At 39.5% G+C, this 25840-nt stretch overlaps 1 protein-coding gene across 1 annotated transcript in view; it reads right to left on the bottom strand.

Annotated features, from left to right (window-relative positions):
• Positions 1 to 6688: 6688 nt before the first annotated feature.
• The window catches only part of ADORA2B (adenosine A2b receptor), an 85390-nt gene continuing 66238 nt past the window's right edge, over positions 6689 to 25840 (bottom strand). The window contains exon 2 of the mRNA XM_073667998.1: positions 6689 to 14275. Within this exon, the coding sequence (XP_073524099.1) occupies positions 13585 to 14275 (691 nt within the window). The 3' untranslated portion in view covers positions 6689 to 13584. The remainder of the gene's footprint in view (positions 14276 to 25840) is intronic.

Genomic DNA, 25840 nt, shown 5'->3' with positions numbered 1-25840 from the left:
GGCTGAAATGATGAGTTCTTTCAACTGGTCCATTGCATCCTCAGCTTCTTGGTCAAAATGCAGGTCAAGCTCAGAAGAGTGGACCCGATCATATAGAGGTTGCATGAGAACTGACGCGTTAGGGATCCACTGCCTGCAGTATGTGACCATTCCCAGGAATGCTTGGAGTTGTTTGACAGTTCTCGGGTACGGAATGTCACAGATGGCAGTTTTCCGCTGTTCAGTGAGATGCTTGGTACCTTGGGATAACCAATGACCCAAAAACACAACTTTGGTACAACACCATTGTTGCTTTCGCAGAGTAACTTTGCATTCGATGGTGGCCAGAAATTAGAGCAAAGAATAGCTGAACCTATGGCAAGTTTGATCAGCGGGACAACAGAGGAGTAGATCATTAACATATTGTATCAATGTGACTTCAGGGTTCTCACTCTTCCAGGGTTGGAGACAGGTAGTTAAGGCCAGTGTGAAGTGATGAGGAGAGTTCTGAGCTCCTTGAGGCATAACGGTCCAGGTGTACTGTACTCCTCTGTGTGTAAAAGCAAAAAGATACTGACAGTCTGGATGCAGAGGCACACTGAAGAAGGCGTTTGCCAAGTCGATTACTGTAAATGCGTTGCCTCAGGGGGAATTTCACTGAGTAATGTATGTGGATTTGGCACCACTGGGGTCTCCAGGATTCTAACTGCATTCACAGCTCTCAGATCTTGCACCATCCTAAATTTATCCGGTTCTCCTCGTGCAGTTTTCTTCTTCACTTGAAACAATGGAGTATTAGCAGGAGAAACACAGGGAATTAATGCTCCTTTCTTGAGTAATTCTTGGATCTGGGCATCTAATGACGCTTCTTGGGCTGCATTCAGTGGGTACTGTGGGAGTCTGGGAATCCGTGCACCTTCTTTCTGGAAAACTTGGATTGGCGGGACAGGCAGCCGGCCTATATCATCAGGACCTTGAGACCAGAGTTCAGGTGGTATGCAGTCAAGATAATGCGTGGTATTGCGGTTGTTGCAAATTGGATGACACACAACAGGAGGGCATGTACCTTTGTTTGTTCCTCTAATGATAATGGAGTAGAGACATCTAGATGCATTCCATTCTCATCATATGATATCTGAGCATTTAACTTCTGGAGTGGATCTGCTCTTAACAAATTAAGCGGGCAGGTGTCTAAAGCAAGCAATCTGTCCAGCAGCTTCTGTTCTTTCCCAATAGGCAATGGAAATGTTAGTCGGGATGAGTGTGTTTTTCCATCCACTCCCACACATGAAAGGAAATCATCAGAAATAAGCGATTCATAGGGTAAATCTCTTGACCGTATTACTTATCTGGCTGCACCCGTGTCTACTAGAAAAGGTAAAGTTCTGTCCTCTACATCAATTATGACAAAAAAAGCACAAAATTTGAGCTTGGTTTAAAATGGTATACATGCAGCACATAAGTGCATGTTTCACAATGGCCATGAATCAGAAAAAACTTACAAGAAGTACACTACAGGAAGGGTGCGCCAAGATGGCCGCCACCAAAGGGATATCTGGTCAGAGGCCGGAGGTGATGCAATTGGTGTAGCAACATGGCCGCTGCAGGAAGGGTTGGAACTTTGGGCGGACATAGGTATAACAGATGAGGATGGGACACGAGGGGTGGGCCTCCTGGACGGGGTGTGTGACATGGAACACAATAATCTGCTGACAATGGATTCTGCTGGCCACAATTAGAACACACCCAACAATTCATTGCGCCGCCATTATAAGGCGGTGGCGGAGGCATGGTGGGGAGGGGAGGAACAGTGGGAGGTCTGGGACGTGGTGCCCCGCATGCAAGACAAGTATCTCTATTATCAGGATTCTGCTGACTGCAATTTGTATAGGTCCATCCCCACCTGTCCTCCATTATCGGGCGGTGGCTGGAGAGCAGTATCTTTGTAATACACATAACATGGCGCCTTTCCCTTATTGTTTGTATTTTCTTCCCCCACCCCCTCTTCTTTTGACAAATTCTCTGCTGTTCTATACCAAGCCAAAGCTGTTTGTAACAATCCTTTATCTTCTAACTTGCCCTTTTTCTTCTTCATAATTTATTGCCATTCTAGCGGCTGTAACTGGCCCTTATCTGGTAGCTCACATATTTTAATTAACTGTTTAAGTTTCTACACATACTTTTCCCCTTCTTTTGATAAACTCATCGCAATCTTTTTCCACATGTATGCACTTTGCAACAACCCATTATCTTCCAGTTTTCCCCTGTTCTCACAATGTGCAACCCACACAATGACATTACTTTTTTGGTTTTCTCTACATATTTCCTTCCTTCTCTTCTAGCAACTATATCTTTGGGGTCCTGTCGCTCCTGATCGAGCGACCCCTGCGACACAATGTCTTTAGTTTCCCCATGATTTTGGCTCCACGCGTCCCGTCCCCTTAGACTTATGATCAGACAGGCAGCTGATACACAGGTAGAATTGTAACAAGTCCCTACACTCCCTACCAAGCACTGAATTGATTATTTTATGACTTAATGAAGCACTGAACACCCCGCGCACCCGCATCCTAGTGACGTCTTAATATACGGCTTAACGATGCAGTTGGCTCCCCGCGTATTCCACGTCTTAATAGAGGATTGGTTGACCCCGCGTGCCCGCGCCCTAATGGCGTCTTAATCCACGACTTATCAGCAACTTCACTCCCCGCGTGTCCCATGACTTAATACACGACTTAATAGAGGATTCGTTGGCCCCACATGCCGCGCCCTAATGTCCCCTCGAGTGTGATCCGATTAACCAAATCTGCTAATCAGGTTGAGAAACTTCACTCAGAGACTGAACCACGCAAAATGGCATACTTTATTACGTAGACATGGGGTTATATAGTATTCCACTCCTAGGTGGGATTAGTAAAATGTATTGCTCTTTTCTGATAACTTAGCACGCTGCAATTTGCTCATCCATGTATCTTTTGGCCTTAGTAACTTACTTAGGAATTCTGATGGGAGGGGTGAGTTCATCTCTCAGTGCCATCTTTGCCAACTCGACATGAATCTCTCTGTTATCAGCCATGCACATTAATACATCATTCTCAGGAAGTCATTTCTACAATAAGAATAGAAACTGTTAGTTATATATTCATTAACTATTAACATAATCCATGTGCATATACACATTTGCATACATACACATAGATTATTCCATCATCTCTATATTAATTCACACTGATTAGGTAATATATTAAAAGAAACTAATTGATTTTCTATAATATATATATTTTACCTTGACATCTTCAATCCAATATCCTGTTCCAGAGAAATCCATATTTTTCTTATATGTAAATGAGCTGTTAAGATCTATGGGCCGGACATAGATCTCCCTGAGAATCTGCCTCCAGAGCTTATTTTAAATTAAAGGGGCCGTTACCAGTGTGAGACATGTAATGACTGACAGTCCGCTCTCCTGATCTGCACGTCTCACACTAGTAACACCACCTTTCATTTAAAATAAGCTCTGGAGGCAAATTCTCAGGGAGATCTATGTCCAGAAAAGACGTCAGGCTGATGATGTCCTTTCTCTCCTCGAAGGTTTGAAATGGGAAATGGTGGCAAAATAGCACTAGTCTCTTCTTTCTTAGCAATATGGATTAAAGATCATGTCACAATTTTTGCTTTCTGTTTCCTAAATTGGATGTCTTGGTGTTGTGTGACTGTTCCCTTGGAAGTTAACAAGCCTAATTTCATTATTTGCACTGTGGCCATATTTCCTTCATGTATCTCCAGGAAATGCTGTAGTCTATGATGATTTCTTAAAGATTACTGTGTTAGTTTACATCAAATATAACCAAAGCTAATATTCAGCACGTCACTCACGTCACTTTGCATTATGCTAAAAGGCAAACTAATGTGTGTATGTGTGAAGGCCACCATGAATTAAGTGCCCAGAAATGTTTTATGGTATGACAACATGATTGTCAAAAGAACATAAAAGCTGTTACATGAATTCCTGCTTCATGTAAAACCAGTTCTTTCTTTTTTCTCCTGAGAACTGATAGTTCATCATGTGGCTCATACTTTCATTGCATCACATTTTGACCTGGCATGTTTGGCAACATTTGCTTCTAATAAGCGTAACGGATACCGTAACTATATTTCCTCAGAAGAGATGACTTTATAGGTATAAAATTATTTCCCCACTAGAGATACAAAGTGTTGGCTCCAATTTCCTCTTGGATTAGCTAATACAACTATTTCCCAGCCAGAATGGAAAAGGGTTCGCTCATCTTATTAAATGGGTAAAATTGCAAAAACAAGCAACTATACAATTTATCGCTTATTAAAAATCCCCTCTGCTATTAAGAATAGAGATTTTTTTTTAATTCTGTAGTCTACAGCTTATTTCTAAGATTACCAGCCACTTCCGAGGATCCGTCTCTGCTCATTGTCTCTGCGGTTCTCCCATGTTGCCTCTGCTAGCAGTAGTAGACAGCACACAGTGTGGACGAGCAGCTCGGCCAATGTCACAAGCTCAAAATATCAATTTTCAGGCAGGAGAAAGAAAGGTGCTCTACTTAAGATAGTTTAACCCCTTCACCACATCCGCCATACATGTACGGTGCATGTCGGAAGCACCCCATACCCGGCAGGCGATGGCTGTGTATTACAGCCAAGATCTGCCACTAACAATCGCAGGTGGAGCAGTGCTCTGCCCGCGATTTACAGCGGCATCTAACAAGTGAAGAATCTCTGACAGAGGCATTTAATACGTGCCGTGTGTGTGCGCGTGTCATTTTCTCCACCCATGACATGATCGCGGGTCACTGATGGGTTGTCATGATAGTGGAGAGTGCAGAATGAATGTGAGCCGAGCCTTACTGCGATCTTTGGGAGGTAGAATGAACAAATCAACAGCAGATGAAGAATTGGTTTTATTTCTTTTTTACGCTGTTCCTTGTGTGGTATAAGTGATTAGACCACTTTATTCTTCAGGTCTGTGCGATTACCGCGATACCAGATTCATATTGTTTTTTTTCTGTTTCGCAGCTGTCACACACTAAAAAATGTTTGTTTTTTTCAAAAAAAGATTTTGCACCGCTATATTTTGAGCTATAATTTTCCTATATTTCTGCCGACAGAGTCATGTGAGGGCTTGTTTTTGCTGGACAAGTTGACGTTTTTATTCGTAACATTTTCGGTCACATGACATTTTTTCATCGCTTTCTATTCCAATTTTTGGGAGGAAGAATGAACAAAAACCAGCACTTCAAGAATTTTTTTGGGGGTTGTTTTTTTTTTTATGCTGTGCAGCATGCGGTAAAAGTGATAAGACAGCTTTATTCTTTGGGTCAGTACGATTACAGTGATATAACTTTTTTATGTTTTGCCGCTTTTGCACAATAAAAATTATTTTATGGAAAAAAGAATTGTTTTTGCATCACTTTATTCTGAGAGCTATAACTTTTTCATTTCTCCGCTGACGGAGCTGTACAGCGACTTGTTTTTTTGCCGGAAAAGATGGCGTTTTAGGGTATGTACCCACGGTCAGGAGCCGCTGCGGGATTGATGCTGCATATTATGCAGCGTCAAACCCGCTGCGTCCAGATGTTACAGCATAGTGGATGGATTTCTAGAAATGCCATGGCCACTATGCGTCTCTGTGCACCTGCGGATCACCCACGGAGACTGACATGCGGCGCGTCTTTCAGATCCCCAGCATTTCAATTTCTCTTGCAGGTCCGCTAGTGGACTTTCCCACTAGACTAATGTCTATGAGCAAAGTCCGCATGTGAAAAAAAAAACTTGCGCAGCTCATTTGTATAAAATGAGGGTGGAAACTGCGCGGCTATTCTGCAGCATCAAGGAAGCAGACGGGTCCTGACCGTAGGCACATACCCTTATTGATTCCACTTTTATTTACATTCAACTTTTTGATTGCGTTTTAATCCACTATTTTTGGGCAGTATGATGAAAAATCATATTTTTTTGCCAAGTTTTTTTTTCTTCTTTTTACGGTGTTCACTACCTTTTTACATAAATATACGTATTTTTTTCGCATATTTTCTTTTTACTTTTTTACTTAGTCACTGTATGGGACTTAAACTTTTATTACCCTGATCACTGGTATAATGCATTGCAATGCACCAGCACTGCAATGCATTATAGCTGTCAGTGTTACACTGACAGATTGCCTTTTAGACCATGCTCCTGGAATGGTCTAACATGCCGCCGTAGTTGGTACACAACGATCAGCAGCCCCAAATGACATTGCAGGGGTGCCGAGAGAGTGAGAGAAGGAGCCCCCTCCCTATACCAGCATTCTAAATGCTGCAATTGGTACTAGTCAGTGGTGGGGTCGTGGTTAGACTAGGAGACACAAGACACCTAGTCCTGTAGTGATAATCTCCTGCTGATAAAACACTGATTTTATTGAAATGGCAACACACAGCCTAGAATGTGACAAATCACTGGAATCAGGGTCTCTGCCACTACATCTTGGTGCTTTTAGATTACATACCAAAACCTGCTGGAAGATTCAATTTCAGTACGGAGAATAAGTGAATTTCAAAGTTGCTCGTACAGTATTTACAAGCACTTTTAACCACGAGAACTTCAGACAACCCTTTTAATGGTATGTGCATCAGTTTTGGAATATATAAACAACACATCACAGTGCAAGTTAATTTTCTGAGAAATCACTTACTAATAATGACCATGTTAGTGCTTTTATTTATACATGAAAAAGGCAAAAAGCAAAGTGCTGAACTATGGAGAACATTGTAACATATTGTTCAGCCTAAATAATCAAGGCAAGGTGGCTTTTTTTAAAATAAAAAAAAAAGTAATTGATCTGAGACATCATCGATTATCATAAACATAACAATGCGTCCTGTATGTGCAAAAACTTTGACGACGACATCACATGGTGAGAAACGGAGCAGTGCATCAAAAAGTCCTAGATGGTCCACTTAGTCACATTAATATTCCAGGTGGTCCCTCGACTCTGTCCACTCAACAGGGTCCACAGGGTACAGTTGAGACCAGCAGGAAGATGCGCCAGTCCATTTATTCCAATGAAAATCACATTACAAGGGCTGATATAATATATGTGAAGGAACGTTGCTGTTGAAACAATTCTCCATTTTTTTTTCTCTTTTTATATTTTATGTAAAATAAAGTTAGACTTAAAAACAGACACCAAAAAAGATCATTTCAGAATTTCCTAGGAATGTACATAACTGAAATGAACATGTTCTTTATAAATATTGTAAAATTCTGCATTTTCCCAATAAAGTGCAAAACAGTACAGTATTAAAAAAAAAAAATAACAGTATTAAAATAAAGGTACTTTATCAAAACCGGTAACATAATATCATGTGAAATGGTCTTCGACTGCACTGAAAGGCGTACTGTACATTTTTTCCAGTCCAGGATGCCATTCGCTATACTTATAATGAAGATGGTATGGACTTTTCTCAGACAATACCATGATAATAGGGATTAAAAATATTGAGTTGCTCCCATCAGTATCTCATTTGTAGCTTACATTACGGTTACATATTGTTTAAGGAGTGGTATATATCATTGCATACTCAAGCAGCTCTATTAGACATTTAGTGTAATGGCGGAATTAAAGAAGCACTCCTCCTCCCATCAAAGTTTTTATCCTCTTAATATATTGCAGTCATCATATTATATAGCACTGTGTACTTACAATTGCTCATTTTGCCTTTCTACCAAGCTAATTCTTCTCTTTTCCATTAGGTCTATGACATCACGTGATTAAAAACGGACTAGCTGAATCCTTCTAAGCTCTATGTAGAAACAGGAGGTCAGTTTTCCCTGTATGAGTCATAAGTCACTGCAAATGTCCCTGGCAGTGGGGAGGAGCAGAGCAGCTGGGTTAGGAATGGAAGAAAAGAATGATTTCTGCAGGGACAAGAGACTTCCTGCTTCTACATAGGGCAGAGAAAAGAGAAGAATTAACTGGGTAGAAAGGCAAAATGAGCAATTGTTAAGTTCACAGTTCTATATAATATAATGACTGCAATATATTAAGAGGATAAAAACTTTGATTGGGAGGAGTGCTTCACTATTCAAAAGACCATTTCCTCCTAAAATCAAATTTTCCAGAAAATGTGTCACTGCTTTTTCTGCCAAGTTTCTTGTTTCAGTCATTTCTTAGTTATGTCGGAGGCCTCATGACTATAACATAATATTTCATCTGATTATAATTAAAAATAAGTAAAACGGGTAAATTTAGAGTTTTTTTTTAAAATCCCGCAAGAAGGTAACTGAAGAACCTGTACAGGCAGTTACCAGATTATGCGCTAGATAGGGACTGTAGGTCTGTTCGCAACCCAAAGTTGTATGCAAGTTGGAACAGGGCCAGTAAAACAAAAACTAATATCTCATTGCTGACCTCTCAGGCCATCTCACTACTTGTTTCATGCCATCCAGTTATCTTTTTTCTGTCATAGCACGCTGCATCCTTGCCGTCTTCATATCAGCATGATCTAGGAACAGAGATCCTGATTCCAGTGATGTATCACTTAGCTTGCTGGGTGCAGCAGTTGTGACAGAGTCACAGTATTCTCTGCTGAAGCGTTAGCGGAGCTCAGACTGCTGAGCCCTATATAACCCCACCCACACCAGCTTTCTGTGTACACTGTATATCGACAAAAAGCTACTAATTAGTGGTGGGGGGGTGATTGGACTAGGAAGCATGAGACACCTAGTCCTGTAATGATAATCTCCTGCTAATAAAACACTGTTTTATTGAAACAGCGAAACACAGCCTAGTAAATGACACATCACTGGAATCAGGGTCTCTGCCCCTACATCATAGTGCTTTCAGATTAGATAGCAAAAACCTGCTGACAGATTCACTTTAAGAACAGAGAAGAAGTGAACAGCAAAGTTGCTTGCATTTACAAGCACTTTGCACTTTTAACCACATGAGATCTTGAGACAGCCCTCTTTTAGGGTCTATGCATCAATTTTGTGATGACTTCCGGAGCATGGGTGCGGCCAAAAATCCATGCAACCTTCCAAAACACAGTGACGTCTGAAGCCTGGACGCGGCTGAAAGTCCTGGGTCATAGTGAAGAGCCTGGAAATGCATTGCGCGATGGCAGAAAAAAAGAAGGGAAGGCAGGTGGCGAGCAACAGATTGGCCGTAGTGGTGAGCAGTGAAGGGAGTACTAGATTTCTTTTTTTTTTTTTTTACATCGTTCATATCTACAAGTTGTATACAAGTCGGGTGTTCGTAAGTCTGGGACTACCTGTACCTGTGTTCTTTTAGGGTGAAATGATGTTTCTTGTAAATGTAGCCACTATCAGTACAAGTACAAATGCTCTTTTGGAAAACTAAACCCAAAATACTAATTGACTTTTACCAAAAAAATAAATTTGATTTGGGGACATGTCAGAATCCCTGTACTTTACTGATGGGCTAAGGCACTCGGCCTGTCACTTTATAATGGCTATATACTAATAATCTGTAAAAAAAAATATACAGAAGCAGCAGATTGGGGACAGCAATACCACCTTGTGATAAAGCAGACTGTACGTATAAGTAAAAAATTGTAGGAACTTTTTTAAAGTCCTATATATACGTGGTGATACTACAAGAATAGTCTTTTTGTAGTGGCTTATTCCCCTCTTCCTAGTGAAATGAACATACATGGACAGAGGAACTCAATGTGCATGTTAAAGGGTGGACAAACCTTTTGATGGTGGAGATGGCAAGAGTAGGTGTTGGCCAAAAGAGTGTACAGTTGACATCAGTCTCACGGTTATGACCAACTTAAAGGGATTTTCCAAGATCAACTAAAAAAAGGCTAAAGGTGTAAATGATCTAAAAAAAAAAATCTTACCTGATAAATCCTGACACTCCACTGCCACAGCCCCGATGCCCCCACCAGTTAACCTTCCTGCAGCAGTCACAACATCCTTCCTGCAGCAGTCACAACATCTACCCTTCATGATCACTACAGCCACTCAGTCACCTTAGTGGTCTTATGCCTGCTACCGCTAAGGCCAGTGAATGGCCATGTGGAGGACAGCTGCAGGGAAGTAAGCAGAAATTGGCAGAGAGCACTGGGATTTATTTATCATACATGTTATTTTATGCCATTTACTATCTTTAAACCATTTTCTGTTGATGCTGACAAGCCTCGTAACTCTGAGATAGTTACTCCTCCAATTATTATCTATAGGACTAAAGGAGATAACACATGACTAGCTCCATCAGTCTCATAGAAGTGAATGTAGTGGTGGTTATGCATGCTCATTACCTCTTCAGTCTCACAGGGGGCTCAGAGACGCCCGTTCTAATGATTGGTAGGGTCCCAGTGCTTAGACGTCCAGCACTCAAGCCTCACTGGTACAAGAGTTATATTGAACACATACACGCTGTATATACTGGACATATACGATATAGGTGGTATTTAAGATTTTAGAGTCCCGCAGTGTAGTCGCATTCATTTTATTCATATTGTAAATCATTAACTCTCTAAATAAACCCTGATCACATTAATGTGTAGCCCTTTACCATGAAAGAGAACATCAGATTGTCTACAACACAATAAAAACTCAAGAGCCCCCATAAGACCCCTCATACAATGGATTTTTTAATTGTGAGATCTGCTTTGTGTTTTCGTTCTGCAATCACAGAAATAGTACAAATATATATATATATATATATATATATATATATATATATATATATATATATTACAACCTCCAGAGAATTATTTAGGATACTTAGGATTTGTGCTTTGCCCCTTGGACCTTGAATGAGCATTGACCTTTTCTTTTGGTTCCAATCTGAGATCAGCCCTCTGGGACAAGACTTCACCGCAGCTGTTCTCAGACTGAACCCTGCTAAGAGCAAAGCAAGACGTAGCCAGTGACTCAGAGCGCTTCTCAGGTCCAGTCATTAGGAAGAAACTCAGAAAGTGTTTGAAATAGTCACTTGAGCCATGATTCACGACAGTATTGCCAATAAGGCTGAGCTATGATAAATTGTCCATCCGTTTGGTGTCCTATACGTCTGATTTTCATCGCCGTATGTCCATTTTTGACATCCGCATAACATCCATTTTTTAAATCCATGATTATAAAAATAATATAGTTCTTAATACAGTTTCCTATGTAATGTTTCCAATGGATCCATTAAAACTGGAAGCCATGCGGTATAGTGTCAGAATGGCATCTTTTTTTTATATTTTTATGCACTAATTGGGCGAGTCCCACCTGAGAACAGAAGACAGCGGACAGCACACAGTCGTCTGACCATATCCTAAAGTTGTAATGTGAACATTTATGGAATTGCCTGAGAATAGAAAAACATGCCTGCCTTCTTGCAGAAACATCGGTTGCAGCTCAGCTCTACTCACTTGAATGTAACATCGCGCAGAGTCCTTGATCAAAAAAGGTGCGGTTTCTGCAGCCCTATTTTTTCTGCAATCCTGATTTTTTTACTCTCCTGCAACTCTATTAAAGTCATGAAAATTATGTGACATGGCATCAATATTGTGGTTGGCTATTGATGGTATTTTCCAACACTGGGGAATTTTGCATTATATTGGAGCTGGTGGGCTACTTACCCCTAGCTCCTTGTAGCAGGAAATAGGTCTTTTCGTCCTCCTTCCACATCTTTAGCTTGGATGAGAGAGGCAAGGCTTGGTTATATTTGTCTCCCCTGGTCTCAGCTGCAGTCACTTAATTTACTATTTAATACGCACTATAATTATGGTTTTCTTTGCCCACCGGAGAACGACTAGCTTACACGTCTTTAAGTTCTAAAGGGTTTTTTTGCGAATAAGCCTACAAAAGTGGCAAGTGACTGGACCCAAAGTCAACTCTTGAAAGAATTATATTCTGCTAAATATTTGAGGGTCGTTATCGTGTTAGACCCTGGTCCCCAACGTTTTATGAAGGGTTAATCTGACCCTGATTGCAACGAATAAAAAAGTAATGCCTCCCAGGACACATATAGGCAACTTGTGTTTTTGGATTTCGACAAACTACGTTTTTTCATGTTTTATTTTTGCTTTAAAAAAAGCCCTCCCATGAATTTTTTTCCCTCTAAATCTGTGTATATGTGTATGTAGTCTAGTGCCAGTGTAATATACTCCCCTACCGCCATATTGTTTGGTATACAGCGCCGTTCCGCTATTCTCCTGACTCTACAGATCACACTGTGCTCTGCATGACCCGGAAGTGACTTTTACAATGTGTCAGAACGATGCTCCATAGATTTACATTGTAAGACTAGGTGCAGACGACTATGTATTCATTGATCCGAGAGAATCGGGTCGATTATGCAAATGAGTTTAACCAGAGTGTGATCATAGTGTGATCCGAATCTCTCGGATATGTAGAAAATCAAGGAAAAAAATTCTTCATCTTCTCTATTTTGTCAGTCCGTGGAAATCGGACTGCACTCAGATGTCATTCGAGTGCAGTACAATGTTTTCCACAGATTCATTGACTTGCATGGACGAGTGCAATTTGAATACCGAATCCAACTCGGGCATGTAGTGATATTTTCCTCTGACCAGCTTTGTCCAAGGGAAAAATATGACATGTGCACGGACCTATAGACTAACATTGGTCCAAATACGATCCAGTGTTTTGCTGGATCACACTTGGACCGAAAATATGCTGGTCTGCACCTGTCCTAAAAGAGACTTCTGTCTCACACATAGTCCGCAGAGTGATCCAGAGAGTCTGAAGAGCGATGATGTCACTCCGAAGCGGAATGGCACTAATAGCAGTAGGTGAGTATAATAACACCGACGCCGCAGTGCATACAAATATACACAGATTTAGAGAAAAAAAAGTTCATGGAGGAGCTTCTTCTATGCCCCCTTCTGTTTATGGAAATTCCATATGGAATACATTTTATAAGACACAATAGTGTTTTACCGTTACCTTTCCTGATTCTGTAAGGAAACTTATTCCAGGTTTTGACTTATTAGCATTTATCAGCTTATTGTATGATCACCTTCATTTAGACTAAATACACAGACTTGACATACAAGATCTTTAAATAAACTGAACTGTATACAGGATGTCCAAATTAAAAAAAAATTATAAAATGAAAAAATATCTACAAAACCATAAAAATTTACTCTACATCCAACCAATGTATAAAAGGCTGTATAAATAATGTGCTTTATAAACAAACTAATGTACATTCTTCTATGGGTCTGAAGCTTTCCTTCCACTGTGACTAAACATGGCTTTGGTTGATTACTCTATGTGGAAATATTAGTTTTGGGGATTAAGTGCATGTCCCTCATAAATGTTCCATAAAATACATGCATTGAACAGTTTATCACAAGAGTTTGATAAAACCAGTAGAACATTTGTCAGTGCAGAGGAGTTAGAAGGAAACTTCAGCAATACCCTCTAATAAAAAAAAAAACAATGGTGAACGTATCAAAAAAACAAAGTGCAGCAGCAAAGTGGTCAATTATCATATCCATAATGGCCCCACCATCAGATTTACAGTAGATGTCCATGTAACCTGTCCAACAACACAAAGGGCTTTGTCCATGTGCGTTGCGTTAAACAGTCAGTCTTAGTATGAGGTCACATAAAAGCATTGCTAGCACTCACAGTACTGATATGCAAGTGTCTGGAGTTCCCAATGCTGCCCTTGGGGCATTTAGAAAAGTTATCCTTTTTGCAGATAAGGTACTTTGAAATGATCTTACGGAAGGTATAACGAAAGTCTCTGATTTTGTAGGCATATATGATAGGATTCACCACGGAGTTGGCATGAGACAATATAATAGCTAAGAACATAGCCCACTCTGGTTTTTCCTTGTGAAAATTGGGGTCAAAAAGTGTGATGCAGTTCAGTATGTGGATGGGCAACCAGCAAAACGCAAACAGGCCCACAATAATGGCCAAAGACTTGGCAGCGTTCACTTCTTTCTGGAGAGTGGTCCTTGAGTTGTCTGCACCTACACACTTAAGTTCGATTTGCCTGAGTTGCTTGCGGGCAACCATGAAGATCTTGATGTAAATCAGCAACATGATCAACAGTGGAAGAAGAACGCATCCAAAAAAGTTGAAGTACACCATGTAAGTCATTGTAACTACTTTTTCAAATAAACACGAGCCAGTGCGATTCTGAGCGAAATTGATGTCTCCTCTGCCACAGTCTACTTCCAAGCAATTCCAGCCCATTAGTGGGGTCAAACCTATACCGAATGAGAGAATCCAGAAAACCGCAATAACGGCTCTCGCCCTTTTTCCAGTGACCAGACTCTTGTACCTGCAAAGAAAAAATAATAATTTCAATACGATATCGTCATTCAAAAGAATATTCATTATATGAATGTAATAATAAATATAAGGATGAATGGACTATTTATCGAAAAGGACATTTGGACACACACATATCATTATTATGGGAACTACTCTTATTGCTTTTAACACCTGAAATACTCAATTCAGGAAGGAAAAGAGACTTGATGTTCTGTAGAACAAATCTACATATATTCATGACTTTGTTTGACGGATGTTTTGGAAAGCAAAGTTATAGCAACAAGGGTAAGGTAAAGAAAATGGAAAAGGACACTGATACAAATCAATACTAGATCACTTCATGGGTAGGAGTTGATTGTCCTTAGTGTAACATTGATTTTTTTTTCAACCTCGAGAGCACACAATGATCCATTCTTTCATCCATACAACAGGAAGTCCTTTAGCCTTCAACTGTGAATAATCTCATTTCTCAAGGGTCACCATCTAAGGCATCAACAATGGTCACGTGAGATCTGTCTAGCTAAAAACAAATCTTTCAGCCACTCCGGGATCGATAATCGAATGGAAGATAATTAAGTTTAAAAACCTTATGTCCTTGGTTTAAGACAATATTATGTTCCCATAATGATCTAGAATATAAACCGCTAATTCGTAAAGTGGAAAAAAATGGTGTACCAATATTACATAGAAAAAAATCTAAATATCCATGTGCCTCATACTTTATGCGTCTTCATTTATTAGGTAATAGATTGTAGAATAATTTCGTAATATATTCATATGTGACAATCACTGGAATAATTTTGTAATATATTCATATGTGACAATTTCCAGTGATCTCTTAGAAATTTCTGCAGTGTTACTTCTCTAACTTCACAATTGGCTTATTTAGTGGTAGTCTATAGTCAGAGGTGTATTCGATGACTGCAGAGTATCTTGAAATGCATTCGCAGTCTAAAGTTTTCTGGTATTTTGGAAAAGCACATTAAAAATTCTTTGTGAAATTATTATTTTACATGTTATAAATGCGAGTTTTGATTTAATCAAAGGAATGATAATTATACTAGTATAATTATGTATATTATACATAATTATACATCTTCTATGTTTTATTACATACATGGGGGACGATTCATTAAGACTGGCATAGCACTTGTCAGTCTTAATGAAGCGCTCGCTGGAGTACAGTGACCTGATTCATTACGCAGCGGGTGCCACTTAATGAATCGGGTGTGTCTGATACTTAGTGTGCGCTGTCACCAGAAATGTATACCAGTCAGTTGGGTTTACATAAACCTTGGCCCAGAAGAACTGGGAAATCCGGAGCAGTTAGCAACTATGACGTTCTCAGTAGGAAGAGTGGAGTAAACGACAGCCATACACCCAGGGTTGCCAACTTAACTTTTTATTTTTTTCTAGACACCTTATCAAATAACAACAGTCAGACACATGGTAAAACCATAACAAATCATGATGATTATAAGTGATATATGTCTACAGCCCATAATTCTGATATGAAGACATCAGCTGCATTCTCTGTAAAATGTAAAATAATGATAATTACAGACAAAATAATCTGTATAAGATTCTTAAGTTTCAAAAAAATCACGGACACCTTAAAAAAAATTTACGGACTGTCCTGGAGTTTCTGGATGGTTGACAACTCTGCAGACACTTTTTGATTGCTTATTTTTCCTAAAAACAAAAGAATTGGACATGCTAAGATCCAACTGCCCAATCCACATCTTGGCCAACATGAGTCAGGAGACCCCTTTTTAATGTCCATGTCACGGGGATACTGTGACAGAGAGGGGCAAGAAGATCACAGCATATGGTTACACGAACCTCTGCACTGATTAGAACTGCTTCAGCTTGCTATTAGGAGTGCAGGTTTTCCTTGCTCTGTTATTGCAAGGGCTAATCAGTTCTGTTTATTTCCTGGAGCTCTCCATCCTGAATTGTCTCAGCTGTTCTGTGTTGGCCACTCCCCTCTGGTATATATGCTCACCAGTGTCCTTGGGTGATAGTTTACTACTACCTGGTTTGGAGTTGAAGGAGAAGTTCAATGCTTGGAGTAGGCGGTTGGAGTGTTTTTCAGGAGATTTCTGCGTGGAGTTGGTTTGTGTGTTTATCTCCCTATTCTCTACCCATTTTGTTTGTCCTCCTATTCCTCGCCTGATTCCCACTCGCTTGTTTTGTGTGTATTTGTATGATTGTAGTTTTCTTTTATCTGTCTGTTTACCTATATCTGTCTGGTTTGTATTATCCTATACACTTCTGCCCCATAGCTCACTGGGTGGGGGAGAGAACAGAGAGAAGTTTATATAGGAGCATAGCAAGGTACGAGATCCCGGCGTCTCTACCATCTGGGGTAACCCGTGGACAGGGATAGCCTACTGTTCCCCTAAGGGACCAAATAAATGAACATTGTCCCTTGCAATTACGTGACAGTCCATTTATGTCATGTCTCTGTTCTTTTTGTTTATATATTTGTGTTTCTTCAGATACTTTGTTATACCATGCCTGATGAACCTAAGTAGTCTGGAAAGCTTGCTCTGTAACATCACTTATTTTATTTTTGTTAGTCATTAAAAGATATCATAACTACATGATTATTATTTTGTTTTTCCCACTGAGAACAATCAATCATTTTTCAACCAGCTAACATAGTACCTTTTTTTTCGTTCAACTACAAGGAGGCCCTTATACACCTTAGATTGTGAGGAGGTCCTGCCAATATCTGGGGGTTTGGTCAACAACCATCTAATGTGTAGGCTTGCTTTACTGTAACCAACCCTTTCCTATACTAAAGTTTGTGTCACTTGGAAATTTACAAATGTCTCCTAACTCTTTGAATAGTTCTTGGAGTTAATAAATCATGTACCAATATTTAGCATTGACTTCTTATTCAGCAAAGTTACACATGTAAGGTGTCCTTTTTACTATGCTGAAAAGGCCCAGTTTATTCATCCCAAAATAATAATGCCGACTTTGAACTCTCCCTACAGGTCCTAGGTGAAAAAGAAGAATGCAGGATCAAATTGGTTTGCCCAATGACATTGATGCATGAAGTCCCATCTTTTCCAAGAGGGATAAATTAGTAATGTATGTCACCATTAACTAACAGACCTTTTTAGCTCGATCTTTAGTATTGTATCCATAATCATACACAGGATTAAATAAAAAAAAATCAAAAGTTGTACCCTTCACTGAAGTCTCCCAAAAGCCTATAGATCGTTTGTGTCTTATAGCAAGGAAAGACTAGGATCTCAAAGCGGTGACATATACAGCAGTACACATGGGCCAAGATTTGTTTCTTCTGAACTACAGATAAAGGTGAGACCACTCACATTGTATGCCCAGTTTTTCTTGCTTTATACTCTATTGATGTGTACTGTATCAGTACTTAAAGGGGTTGTCCAAGCACCACAAATTGATTAGTTCCTCAGCGCTTTACAGACCTCATCATCCCTGTCCCCATTGGAGCTCACAATCTAAATTCCCTATCAGCATGTTTTTGGAGTGTGGGAGGAAATCGGAGACCCCGGAGGAAACCCACGAAAACACGGGGAGAACATACAAACTCCTTTTAGATAGAAAAATAATCCGAACAAAGACATAATGTCTAGTAAAGGGATTCATATACCAAAAAATTAGGTGTGTAAAACACTCAATTGACACATGATACCTACACCAAAAAGTGAAGTATCTAAACTCAAAATGAAGTAAACAAAGAACTATGTAAAACTGATAATTTTTATTACATATACATAATATATCTAAAATATACACAAAAATATAAATAGTAAGTAGCGGTCAATGGTGAAGGCTCAAAAACGTAAAGTTACATACATATCGGGTAATAATTGTATAACAGTGACAGAAATAATAGGAACTGCTGAATACGTCCATGAGGTAAAGCATGTCTCTAAAAGTGCAGTTGTGCCTCAAAGTAGACTTAAACAATAATATAAGGACTGAAGAAAGTCCTAGTAATTGGACCTAATAACATATAACAATATAAATAAGGATACTGCAGAACAGCTCCCATGTAAAAGAATAAGGGCTTTTCTGTAGTATCTGATGTAGCCACTTGACATTGAATAGAGCTGTGCTTTGCAGCTACTATCCATTGGTTTATATCCGGCAGCCACCTGAGCAAATGGCATCGCTCTGACATTGATGAACTATTCTCATCATCCTTGCTTTCAAATCCCACTGAGGACAACATCTACAAGGAGTCTGTGTTTTCTCTCCATATCCTACCACACTCTAGACATATATCCCAACAATAAGCTGAAATCTGTGAGGTAAACTGTCACCAAGTGTTCAACATCCCTTCAGTGTCATTACAGGTGGAATGAAGTATTATTGACAGAGATAGGCTGTAATTAAAAATAGACAGGCCAGGTCTTTTAAAGTGACTCATACATGAGGGCTCTAAACATAGTACTTCCATCTATTAAAGGGGTTTTCCAGGCAGCAGTCACAGCTCCCCGAAGAAGCCCATGCAAAACGCGCGTTGGGGCTGCAAGCACAGCGGGTCCACACAAGTTAAAAGAGCAATTTCGCTATATATCCTCTGACACCGAATATTCCATCCCTATTGTGGATGCATTCACTCATATGGTTAATGACTCTAGCATAGTTAACTTTACTGGACAATATGAATTGCATCAGTGTATAATCTTTGGATCGAGACTTTAGAAACAAACATGATGATTATGAACTAGCACTTTATATGGATACATACTCTTGATCTATAGGCAATAGATGAGATTACTATAAGGGAGGATAGAATTAATAGTATATACATTGATGATTTTTTACAAATTGTCTGTGACCATGACCTGTTATTTGATTGTGAGCCCGCGGCCTTAATCACCCTGTGCTCTTGCTTGCTGACCTTTTTTAACCCTTTTGTATTTATGTTAGCCTAGTGTTGTATATTTAATAAAAGCTTTGGGTACATACTTTCTTTGGCCTTTGGCTCCATGTTTTGTGTAGGAATAAGTAACTGTGTGACTGCAGACTTTTGTATCATCACAGCGTGCACCCCACATCCTGTCAGGATTCTCCGATGCCAACGGCGAGAGCGGGCTGTCACGTTACTGCAAGTATGCAATTTGAATATTTCTGGCCACATCCCGACTAAACGTGCAAGGCCTCACTCAATACAAGTGAACTGAGCGAGACTGCACACGTCTTGTGGGTATGTGACCGCCCACTCTCGCTGCTGGCACTGGAGTATCCTGATCCTGTGTGGGGTGCGGTGTGAGGATTCAAAAGTCTGCAGTTACATGGAGTGTGCAGACTTTCATTCCAAACCTGTAAACCCCTTTAACTTCAATTTGCCTAAAAGGGTATTCAGCAATTAATTTTCGAAACCAGATAAACCCATTAAACTAGTACGTGAGTATACCCAGCCACTACAGCACCTCCGGTAATATATGTATATGATATGTTACTGCTGGAAGTAGACTGATCATTTAACTCTGTATTTTGGCAGGTGGTAAGAAATAACTAAATGCACACCTTTTATGTCTATTCTGTATAAGAAACCCGACTGTCTAGATATGCATAAATGTCACTGTCTAAGCAAAAGCCAGCATGCTAGAAACCACTGTCTCATCCAGTTGCCTGAATAGTGCCATTTAACCAGCATGCCCTCCTTTGGCAGACAGGACAACCAGTCATTCTGGAGGCACCTGCATGGTCCCGACACTGCTGAATGCTGGCTCTTATTACTGTAATTTGTAACTGGCACTATAGAGACATCTGCCAGGTTTAGTCGCTTCCCAGTCTATGTTGGAAAATACTATTGAAGAAATAAAAGCCTTAGAAGAGAGAATCTCATTTTTTGTGGTAGAATTGCATTGGAAATCATGATTATTTATGTGGTCTGCAGGAAATAACCAGGTATAGATAGACGATCTGTGGCTAGAAATTGGGTTTACTATCGGACTGATGTGGAATTGAGAGGTTTAGTGTAAATTATTACACTAAGCCGACAAGACATAACCATAATGCACTTTCCAGGTTTACTCAGGTCTATTTTCTAGGTCCCAATACATGAATTCTTAAAATGTACAGAAAATGTAGAAAAACAATACAAAAACCTATAACCAGATTCATCTAGTTTTTGATTGAGGAGTGATGGTTGCCATACACCAGGGATGTATAAAATTTTCTGGCCCCAGGAAAACATTGTCAGATTTAATCACTATACCATTGAAAAAATATGGCACAAAATTTCTGATTGGTGCCGATTCCACTTGCAGGACTCTGTCCTACAGTTTATTCATATAATGGGGGGTCCCTTTTTCCCCTGTGTGCACATCAAAAATGCGTAAATGTGACTTTCTCCATTGTAGTTTATGTGAGATGCTGAAAAAGCCATATGAACCTCTCCACCTCTTCTACTCTATTTTGGAGTGCCACACACGGGTCAGGAGACCATCATTCTGTAAATACGTGGAGGTCTTAGACATAGCCACGTAGTGCTTCATCAGTGCATATCCACTGCTCCCGTGCATGCTCCACTCCACTCCTCTTTGCATGGAAAAAACCTGTGTGCAGGCACCTTGCATGTCTGTGATCAGATTGTGGGTGTCTCACAGAATGGCATCTGAAAATGGCCTTTGGCTCTAAGAGAAAGGAAATCCATTGCCTATGCTATTTCTACCAGTAGGATAGGTACCTACAAGATCTTTTACATTCTGGTATTGATAAGAAGCTTGAGACATAAACATGCTCGCTGAAAAGTCCCCCAAAACGCTGAAGGTCAGAAGGTACTGACCAGAGTTACCAACCTGATCTTTTCTAGACATCTAATCCATAATCCAAAAAATAGGGACAAGTAACATTTTTCTTTAAGAAAAGTGGTTCTAATGGTGACTTTTTTTTATTGCACCTTATTCATTATTCATTTGTGCCCTTTTAAGTTAACTTTGACTTGGTTTTGTCAGTTGCCGGCAGTAGAGCTACGGTTTTGGTTATCCAGTCATTTCAGCCTAATTCATCACTTGCAACTTTTCAAAATGTTTCAAAATTTGTGTGCAATTGGACTCCAGTACCCTTACTGAGGACAAAATCTCTTTACTTTCTTATTTTCGCCTAACTGAAGACTGAGATGCAATATTTTAAAGCTTGTTGAAATGATTGTGTGACCTTTTTATTCTAAAAAGGAGTAAAAGAGCCAATTTATCAAACATTATGCATCCACTCTGATTAATTTGGCACATTATTAGCATTCACTGTGAATTGTAAAATGATGATCGTCATGGTCATAATAATCTTTAGAATCTTTTCCAATGGAAAAAATAAGCTAAAAAAATTCTTGGATGCATCATCTCTTTTAGGGACCCTGGAAATTAGTACACAACTTTTAAAGCCTGTCCGGGACAGTTGGTCACCCTGTTACTGACTCACAATAACTCTTGATTTCTGCCAGTGAGCCAATAGGGTAGCCTTACCATCAATACTGTGAGTAAAGCTGGCCATACACATTAAATGGCTGTTGGCTGAACGTTGCTTCGGCACATCGTTCGGATGACAGCCACCTCTGCCGACTCTCCCATACGCAGGAGCGCTCGTTCTGCCGAGAGCTTCAGTATCTATGTTCTCTATGACAAAGCTGGCAGCTGACACTATGGCCACCGGCTTATCTCTGGGAAAGCAATTTGATCGGCAGTCGGAAATCGAACATGCCTGATCAACATCTCCCCCGACCATCAGTCCCCCATACACATTGGTCGTTGTCCAAAGCCCATTCATTCAGGCGGGTTTGGTCAACATTAGTATACTGTGTATGGAGGCCTTAAAACATTAACCATTTATGCTGGCAAAGGTCCCCTATGCCGTCTGTACCTGGCTGGTCTCAAGAATTAGCATGTGATGCAACCTATGCAGCCGGAAAAGGTAAGGGGACCACTACCACCTCCAAAGCAGGTGACATTGTGCATTATGATAAGTTATTGGACTGCAAAGGGCCCATATACTGTTCTTGCACAGACGCCCTCTTCGTCTATATCCACCAATATTTTAAATATAGGTAATATGTATAATATCTGAATGCTATTAATATGTATTCAGCCTAATAATATTTATAAAGCTTTTGTATGTAGTAGGTTCAAAACATAACCTCTCTCCCCCCAAAAAAAGACACAACATAATACTCCATATTTATAGCTGTCATGTACAGCTGGAATCTCTAAACCAGAGACTAAGAGGGGAGGCGTTTGCATCCAGCAGATTCATCACGGCAACAGTCTTCATTAGCTAATGAGGTGTTAAGAGGATTTCAGTCCAATGGCTAAGTTGTTTTTAGCTCTTATCATCTGCAAATAGAGGGAGCAGATAATAATTATAACAGATCAGTGCACTATCAGCTGGGATCTGTGAGCAGGTCATCATCATCTCTAAAGAAACGCTGTTATTTCTAAACTAATGCTTTTCTAGTAGCAAAACAGAAGTTCTGGGAAAACGGAGATCAAAAAAAGAGTTGCCGAAGTCCTTTTGGGGCAGATGTGCTGTTTTAATGTATTTTCCTGCAAATTAATATTATTTTATTAATTAATTGAAGACGTACAGATAGCCTAAACTCTACAACTCTACAGCTTCTGCACTCTCCTGTGGCCTTATTAACACAGTGCAATTTAGGTTAAGTGGTCCATGATAAAAGTAATCTAAACCTACCAATTTTGATGGATCTTTTGTTTAGGGGGGGTCTCTGCAACATTTGCTGGATTGTAACCAGGGCTCTGATTCAGAGTGTTGGAGTATACAACAGCTGCAGGCTTATTTTGTGGAGAGATTGTGTTGAACAGATAGCAGATGGCGGGCACTGTGTTACCTCTTACAGCTTGTTGATATGTGTGTTGTTCCTCTCTAGATTACACAGTATGACCTCTCTGGTTTGTGTCGGCTTCTCCAGTAACACTTCATGTTGTGATTCATGAAGATAATGTTTGCAGTAGGTCCCACGTAAAATAGTTTATTCTCCCACAATGAGTGCTGATGATTCTGCTGAAATGTGCAATACAGTAAACCAAACTTCTGACTTCTCGCTCTCTGATTCCTTCAAAATTAGTAATGACACATTTACTATAATAAAATGGCCTTAGATTGATAGAACACAACAAATACTTAAAATACTTTAAATTTCCAAACTTTCTGAAAATTTCTATAAAAAGTAAATATGAATCCAGCTATAGATTTAATAAAATAATTATACAGTGTTCAAAATAAAAATAATAAACATTATATATTCTGAAGATAGAACTGGAGTCAGTAGCAAAACTGCACCCACTTACTTAAAATATACCCCTCTTCATCTCAGATGACATGAAGAGGGGTATGTTTTAAGTAAACTGCACCCCAAAAGTGGGTGCTTCAGGTAGGATCAGAGGGACGTTACAGAGTGGGGCTTCAACATCCCTCTGAAATGTTAGCAACTATGATTTTAGCGTGTCCAAATTTTTCTTGTATAAGGTGTCTCATGAAGTCGCTGAACAAGGTCTTCAAATCGAGGAACATTTCACTGCCGATGAAGACACAGCTCATACATATTTTGTTTTTTTCTGTGGTAACACATGGATGTGAAACCAGGATGATAAAGAAACAAGACTGAAGAAGAATCAACACCTTCAAAATGTGGAGCTGGAGAAGAAGGTTATCAATACCATGAATGGCAAGAAGAACAAACAAATCAATTTTGGAACAAATGAAGCCAGACATATCTCTCGAAGCAAGGATCACAAAGATACAACTTGCCTACTTTGGACACATCATACAAAGAGATAAGAGATCAATCACTGGAGACGGACATTATGCTCGGAAGAATAGAAGGAACAAGGCGAAGAGGAAGACCAACAGCCCGATTGCTTGATACTATCAAGATAACGCCGGAGAAGACTCTGGTGGACCTATCTAGGCTTGCTCAAGATTGATCTTTCTACAGATTATTCATCCAACAAGTTGCCATGGCTCGAGATCAAGTCGAATTCTGCAAAAAAAAAGGTGTCTCCTTCCAAAAATCCTATACGCTTGGTCCAGCATGAATATTCATGGTGGAGATGTGAGAAATAGCTGCAATAACCTGCCCTGTGTAAACTTGACCTAAATGGGAATGTTATCTTTTCTCTATGGATCATAGTGGAGCACATCTCTAGTCTGCGTATATAAATCTTACATGACAGAAACTGTCTGCTTAGGGTTTTGCCAACTCATGGTTTGTAAACGACTTTATGAACATCTCTTGAAGATTTCGAAATAGCGCATCTTAGTTTTCATTTTGTTTATGCTCATTAGCTTTAGTTTACAATTGTGTTGTTTTTTTTATCCTTCGTGACCTTTTCCGTTTTTCTGTGACATCGGACTCCATCTATTTTTCAATCCATCATCCACTGACTTCAATAATAAATCCTATACAAATCAGTAGCCCAATAAAAAAAAATAAAACATGAAAAAAACAACCTTCATATGATCTAACCTAACTTGTGCCGATCAGCAGCTCAGTGCACATGTCCGGTATACAGCTTCCATCACATCTTGTCTAAATTAGCTAATGTGATTGGGCTCCGCAAATGTAATTGTTTTCTTCAAGAAGCCAAATGTGATGATCAAAGCTCATTTACAATTTGCAGGCTTTGATCGAGATGTGGTTTTAATAAAGGCTGGGTAATGATTTATCAAACAATGCCGGCTGGAGATCCATGGCATTAACAAGGGGAGAAAAATCTATAACAAATGAATCAAAAGAGAAGAAAATTCAATTTATTTTATTTGGACCATTTGTTTATTTGTTAGAACTCTTTTGTATAGAGTATATCATTATGTCAATGGATGCAGGTCCTTATTATCTTAGTTGACCTTTGCTGTCTTATTCGATGACATTACTGGTATATCAAGTATGTATCAAACATTGGAGGACTTTTCTGATTAAAGAATTTCACATAAGCATGAAATGACAATATGGTGTCCATACAGCCACATGGCGGAGCACAGACTGCACTATTGGTCTGCGGGTGGTGTGTGGACTGTTTTATAGGTATCATGTTAAAATAATATAAGTCCATATGGACAGGTGCTTATACTAAGCCAAATGTATGGATATGTTCACATCACGCTGCATCAGAGGCCATATTCTTGGCAGAAGCGCTGTACTCACAGTGAATTAAGCTACGTTCACAAATCCGTTTGTTAAAAAATGTTTTTCTCCCATAAGTCATCCATGTAGCCTCCATTTTACACCCATTTTATACGCTTTTTTAAGAAACTCAAAGAGGTCATCCATCTGCATTTTTTTTCCAATGATACTTATCAATGGATCAGATAAAGGCCGGATTCAGATGAGAATATGAAATAAATAATAGTCTAAATGCAGTTTTCTATGTTAATAATTGCAATGGATCCATAAAAAAAAACAGATCGTATCCCTTTGTATTAATGCACCCATTCAGTTTAAATGGATCAGACTAGCGCATGCTGCGGCGTTTTACACTCACTGTGTAAAAACATACATGTAAACAACACCATTTTCTTGTATGGGTCCGTGTGCTGTTTGTATACTATC

The sequence above is a fragment of the Phyllobates terribilis genome, unplaced genomic scaffold (assembly GCF_046119375.1).
Source record: "Phyllobates terribilis strain yellow unplaced genomic scaffold, ASM4611937v1 Scaffold_2__4_contigs__length_985480577, whole genome shotgun sequence".
In the NCBI taxonomy this organism is placed as follows: Eukaryota; Metazoa; Chordata; class Amphibia; order Anura; family Dendrobatidae; genus Phyllobates; species Phyllobates terribilis.
This window is presented reverse-complemented; position numbering and strand designations above follow the sequence as displayed.